We start from the raw sequence: 6,364 nt of genomic DNA, 5'->3' as shown, positions 1-6,364 counted from the left end.
CCCGCCCTATCCACTCATGCATAACCCCCAACTGTGCAGGCGCGGATAGAGAGGGAGGGGGAGGGGGTAGAGAGGAAGAAGGAAGGGGGTAGAGATAGAGGGGTGGGGGCAGGGGTGCGGGATCACGGGAGGGATGGTTCTCAAATGCAATACTCCACCACTCACTCATAGGTCCCAATATTCACCACTCCCTAGAGAGGGAGGGGGCAGAGAAGAGAAGGAGGGGGGGGTGGGTGGGAGGGAGGGGCTGAGAGGGAGGGGCATGGAGGAAGGGGGCCAGAGAGATAGGGGGGGGCAGAGAGAGGGGCAGAGAGGGAGGGCCCCACTCTCCTCCCTCCACCCCCCTCTCCATCCCCCCCTTCTCTCCCCCCCTCTCTGCCCCGGGAGGGGGAGGGGGTAGAGGCAGCACCTGCCAAGGTCGTAGAGCAGAATCTTCTCCACCAGGCTCCGGGCCCGAGCTAGGCTGCAGCCAGAGCGAGGCCCGGAGCGATCTGAGGACGGTGAAAAGCAGCGGAGGACTGGCCGATGGTGGCTTCCGCGAGGTAAGCCCACCCACCAGCGTGACAGACGATCGGGCGGGGAGAAGGGGAGGAGGTCATCCCCTGTAACTCGCAGCTTGTGGAAAACAGTGGGCCTGTTTTGAAAATTGCGTTTTGAATTCTTGCATTGAAAATTCTGCGCAGCTTGCCGCGAGGAGCAGAGGCATTATGACGTCATTCAGCTCGCTTCAGCACATCAGATTAAAAAAAAAGATGTCAGATTGGTGAACAATTCTAGTAAAAACCACAGGAAATAATAATTCAAATTTTCAGATGAGGTGATTTTTGAGATCATGAGGTAAAACTCTACCAGAATATGTAAATATTTCACCGTTACCGCATCGGGTTTTCGAGGAGATGTGAATCAAATAAAAAGTTAAAGCAAGCAAACGCACGTAAACATCCAAGAATCAGAGCTTTATAATAATACTAGACCAAGTGCAGACCCGTTGGGTCTGTTCCCCCAACGAGCGCGGTTTGGGGGGGGGGGGGGGGGAGGGCGGCATGTGGCGTCACATGCACTAACCACCCCCCCCCTGCACACACGCTACCTACCCCCCTTGATATTATATTAATATTATTAATTTGATCCTTTTACCCCTGTAATATTATTAATTTGCTCCTTTTACCCCATAGTGAGAGAGAGGAGTGGGGCGGGGTGGCAGGTCACGGGGGCCCGAGCAAGGCACGGAGCGATCCGAGGACCAAAGATGCTATAGCGAGCTATAGGCTCTTTGCTGAGGACTGCCAAAAGCAGTGGAGGACCGGTCGATCGTGGCTTTCGCCAGCGTTACGGACCCATCGGGCCGCGGACACGGAGAGGAGGTCGTTCTCTGTGACGGGTGGAGAGGGGAGAGAGGGAGGGAGGAGAGGGGAGGAGGGGGAGGTGGAGGAGAGCCGGACGAGTGAGCGGGTGAGTTAGTGGGCAGTTTGGTGATAAATTTTTGATAAATATCTCGGAAATAATTGACCAAAATGATTGGGATTGTATTTTTGAAATCATAAGGAAATTTTCTACCAGAAGATGTAAAAAAATCACTGTTAGTTTACCATCAGTAGCAGGGCAGAGGTCAGATTTTATAAAAAGGTCAGATTGGTCAAGAATTTTTTTTAAATTGGGAAAATAATGTACCTAATCATAAGGAAGATTGCTACTGAAATATGTTAAAATTTCCCCGTTTCGGCTTCTGGTTTTCGAGGAGATACGTTTCAAAGACAAAATGACACTCACACACCTACACACAGAGTTTTAAAAGTATACTAGACCAAGTGCAGACCCATTGGGTCTGTCCTCAACGCGCGGTTGCGGGGGGTGGGGCATGCGGCGTCACACACACTAACCACCCTCACACACTAACTACCCCCCTTGATATTATATTAATATTATTAATTTGCTCCTTTTACCCCATAACCGCCCTATCCACTGACGCATAGCCCCCAACTCGCAGGTGCGTCTAGGGGGGGCGGGGTTGGTAGAGAGTGAGGGCAGAGAGAGAAGTGGGAGAAACAGAGAGAGAGGGGCAGCGACAGAATGGCAAAAGACAGAGGGAGGACGGAGGGCTCATGGCTCTCTGAGCTGCGAATAACACTGAACGAACGTCTACTCAACGTGAGTCCCCTCGATGTGGTTGTAAAGTGTTTGCCAAATTGTCTTGGCTTTTAAAGACATTTCATAAAATGTGTTTGTTGCTTGCAAAGTGTTTGCCAAATTGGCTTGGCTTTTAAAATGCTTGTAACAGTTTTCGGATGGAGAAAGTGTGAATAAATATTTTATTAGATCAGGACTGTGTTTAATTGCAATATTGGTGCTCATTCCGTGACTTCCGCTTAGTTGCAAGATGGCGCCGATTACATAATTTCCAGTTAGCGGCAAGATGGCGCTGAAAGCAGAAGGCACAGTGAAGACGTTGTTGAATAATTCAAGAGAGCTGACTGCTCTGTCTATGGTGAGTGTGTTTGGTGGACGTCTGAATCATTCGGTTTACACACTGTATGTTCATCACGTTCTGAAGTTACTTGGCATTTTAGTATTGTGTGTGTGTGAGTGTATGTGTGAGTGTGTGTTCAGAAAATGTGTTGTAAAGTGTTTGCCAAATTGGCTTGACTTTTAAAATGGTTGCAAGTTTTTTTATGGATAAAGCATGAATAAACATTTTATTAGATCAGGACTGTGTTTAATTGCAAAATTGGCGCTCATTCCGTGACAAGTGGCATGATGGTGGCAATGACGTAATTTCCGGTTAGCGGGAAGCTGGCGCTGAGTGCGTCATTTCCGGTTCGTGGCAAGAAGCGAGAGGGTGACGTCAAGATGGCGCCGAGTGCAGAAGACGCCGTTGAATAATTCAAGTGAGCTGACTGCTCTGTCTATGGTGAGTGTGTTTGTTGGACGTTATGTAAAGCACGTTTTTGCTTCAGCAGCAGCAGCGCTACAGAAGGCTTTAAACGCTTGAATCATTCGGTTCACACACTGTATGTTTACCACGTTCTGAAGTTACTTGGCATTTTAGTATTGGTTGTGAGTGTGTGTGTCTCTGTGAGTGAATGAGTCTGTGTGTGTGTGTGTGTGAGAGAGTGTCTGTGAGTGTGAGTCTGAGTGTGCGACTGAGTGAGTGTGTCTGTGAGTCTGTGTGAGTCTGAGTGTGTGAGTGTCTGTGTGAGGTGGAGGGTGGGTGCGATCAACAAATCGTACAAATGATATAGTATTTCGTAGTTCAGCTTACTTCTTGTATAATAGCCTGATGGCTATCAGGAAGCTGTTCCTCAATGTGAATGTTACAGTTTTCAGTTTACAAAAGTCGGACGTGACTCCAGAAGTCAGGCATAAGTCGGTCACTCCACAAGCCGTGATTCAGTCTGTCAGTCCAGAGGCCATGTGTCAGTCCAGAGACCATTAGTCCCAAGGCAGTGAGTGAGTCCAGAGGCCATGAGTAGGTCACTCACCGCCCCCAGCCCCCACCCACTGACATCCCCCACCTCAAGACGCTGCCCTCCGCCTGGCTATAGGATGCTCCCCGTCCTGAAGCCGCCATCTCCCGCTGCAGGACACCCCCCTCCCTCATCAGCCCACGAGAGCCTGGGGAGATGGACTGAATGTGATGGGGGGGTGGGGGGGGTAATGGCAAGGAGCAGTGGGAGGGTGAAGGGAGCAGGGGTGACTGAGTGAACTGCCAGCGTACCAGGTGTGAGTGACTGCACTGCCAGCCCACCAGCCGTCAGTGACTGCACTGCCAGTCCACGAGCCATGAGTATGTGAACTGCCAGCCCACCAGCCGTGAGTGACTGCACTGCGTGCCCACCAGACGTGAGTGACTGCACTGCCAGCCCACCAGCCCTGAGTAAGTGAACTGCTATCCCACCAGCCATAAGTGACTGAACTGCCAGCCCAATAATACATTCAGTCCACCCTCTTCCCCTTCTCTCTCTCTCTCACACAGAGTCTGTCATCTCATTTGGGCAGAATTTCTGGCAGTTTCTCAGCTGCCAGCCTGACAGGTCTGAGTGACTGAGCTGCCAGCCCAAGAATCCATTCTGCCCACAATGTCCATACTAGCCCTCTGGAAACCAGTCCCTTCAGCTCACAACACCCATACTAGCGCCACAGAAAGCTCCCCCCCCCCCCCAATTATTGAATTTTGAACCAGTTTGTAAAAACCTTCAGCAATAACAGACAACTTCCAGCATGTCAAATTGTTTATTACAAAAATTGGGAATTGGCATTTATTCTTTGATTATTCTATCATATGGATTTTAAATAAGACTGTCAACAAAACAGAAAATGATCTAACAAAATACATTATCAGCATAACATGGTTGAAAATGATGGACTGAGTATTTATTCCAGACTTCATTAACATCAGTCATTATCTGCAAGGTCACACTGTTGAAAATACCTGAATGAGAAATAATTAAAAAAGAAACTGTTAATTGTGAGATGTCCCTTTATAGCAAAAACTGCAATGAACACCTTGGTCTTTAACTGATTGCTGTCTGTTCAATTCAAATTGTGCTTCCTACATTACACAATTAACCACTTTTCAAGAGAACTCAAACTTAAGATGAAGATCATTGACATGACGCGTTAACTTTATACTCTCTCCAAAAATACTGTCTGCACTGCTGGGTATTTGCAGCATTTTCTGTTTATGTTTTAATATAAACAAGGCTGCAGATGGGCTTCAAAAACGGGGGCTGTCAGTGGTGAGGGGGGTTCAGAGGGGAAAGTTAGGACAACATGATTGTGTAACTAGGAAACCAAAAAAATAGAAAGTGGCTGGAAGAACTTAGCCAATCAATTAGTGTCTGTGAAAGAGAACCATTTAGGATGAGAGACCCTCCCTTAAAACTTGATTTTGAAAAAGGTGTTGGGGAGAGGAGGCAAGACAAGACTGCATGGCGATTGGCTAAGACAGATGAGGCAATGAAAAGCATGAGAAATGACTGTAAGGAAGGCATTTTATGGAAATGAGATGAAAAAGGCTTTTAAGCATTATAATGGGAAACATTGAGAGGAATGAACATTGTCCAGGGTTACTTATTTTGCACACACGCACGCAGGCACACCTAGGACCTCCTAGGACCACGTGTCGACCATGCTGCGAGTTTGAGTCAAGGGCAAACTCTTCTAAACTCGCAGATCAGGTCGCCGCAGTGGGACAGCCCCTTTACAGAACTATGAAGACAGAGTCGGCTAAAGCAGACTGGTAAGATAGATTAAAATGTATAATAGTAGATGGGCAATGGTAAGTATTTAAGAGGACTTTTCTTAATCCTCACCAAATATATTCCACTGGGAAATAAAGATTCATGAGAAGAGTGACCCATCCCTGGCTTACCAAGGAAGTTAAGGACATTACCAAATAGAAATAAAGGTTGTTAAGATTAGTGGTGGGCAGGAGAATTTGCCAAATATTAGAAAGTAGCAAAGGAAGGGTGTTACAAATGACGAAAATAAATGGGTTAATTAGCAAATAATATAGAAAAAAAGTAGAAATAATCTTTATTAGGTATGAAATGATGTAAATTGCTGAAGATGCTGGTCTCATAAAAGATGAGACTGCAGGATTAATAATGGTAAGGAAGAAGATGGTGAAGATTGAACAAATGTTACACTGGTCTTCATATTAAAAGATACTAAATGCATTGCAATAATACATCGGAGAAGAAAAGGAATCGAGGAATGATCATTGGAGAAATAACTATGGGATAAACCAGTTGCACTGATTGCTAACAAATGAACTGAACCTCATGAGTTGTTTCTAGCCTCTTGTAAATGGATACAAATTATTGGCGTTTCGGCCTTGTTTCCATTTGGTTCTTTGGCTTCGACTTCTCGTCCGTCGGCACCACATCCAGGTACCGTGTGGGACAAGTTTAATTATAGAGTGATTTGTGGGTGTCTGGGATGCACTGCATGGGTGGTGGTAGTGGATATGATGATTGTGTTCCAGAGGTTTTTTGATAGGCAGGTGAATGGGTGGGCAATAGAGTGATAAGGATCACGTGCACACAGAACAAATTTGGCATGTTTGGCACCGATATAATGGGCTGTAGCCTGTAGGACCTGTTCCTGTGCTGTACTACTCTATGGTCTACATAAAACTATTCCAATAACTTAATCACAAAAGGGTTTTTCTGCTATTAATAATATTTAAAAAGTTATTCTATTGCCTACAATGTTTATACATCGAGGGGTATTTACAGCACAACTTATTGCATTGTTGCCTTATTCTCAATAATGCCAAATGTGAAAAGAAAACACTTTGCTTGTAAAAGGTCACTAAACTGCATCCACTATTACCCGACAAAATTCTGGATCCCTAGCTACT

At 46.2% G+C, this 6,364-nt stretch overlaps 1 protein-coding gene across 2 annotated transcripts in view; it reads right to left on the bottom strand.

Moving 5' to 3' along the window:
* Positions 1-4,211: 4,211 nt before the first annotated feature.
* The window catches only part of gemin2 (gem (nuclear organelle) associated protein 2), a 34,493-nt gene continuing 32,340 nt past the window's right edge, over positions 4,212-6,364 (bottom strand). For both annotated transcript variants that reach the window (XM_055640510.1, XM_055640511.1), the window contains one exon: positions 4,212-4,429. In XM_055640510.1, coding sequence (XP_055496485.1) covers positions 4,393-4,429 — 37 coding nt within the window. In that variant the 3' untranslated portion in view covers positions 4,212-4,392. The remainder of the gene's footprint in view (positions 4,430-6,364) is intronic.

This window comes from Leucoraja erinacea, chromosome 9 (genome assembly GCF_028641065.1).
Source record: "Leucoraja erinacea ecotype New England chromosome 9, Leri_hhj_1, whole genome shotgun sequence".
Classification (NCBI taxonomy): Eukaryota; Metazoa; Chordata; class Chondrichthyes; order Rajiformes; family Rajidae; genus Leucoraja; species Leucoraja erinaceus.
The sequence above is the reverse complement of the archived record's forward strand: the minus strand, read 5'-3'. Positions and strand labels throughout refer to the sequence as shown.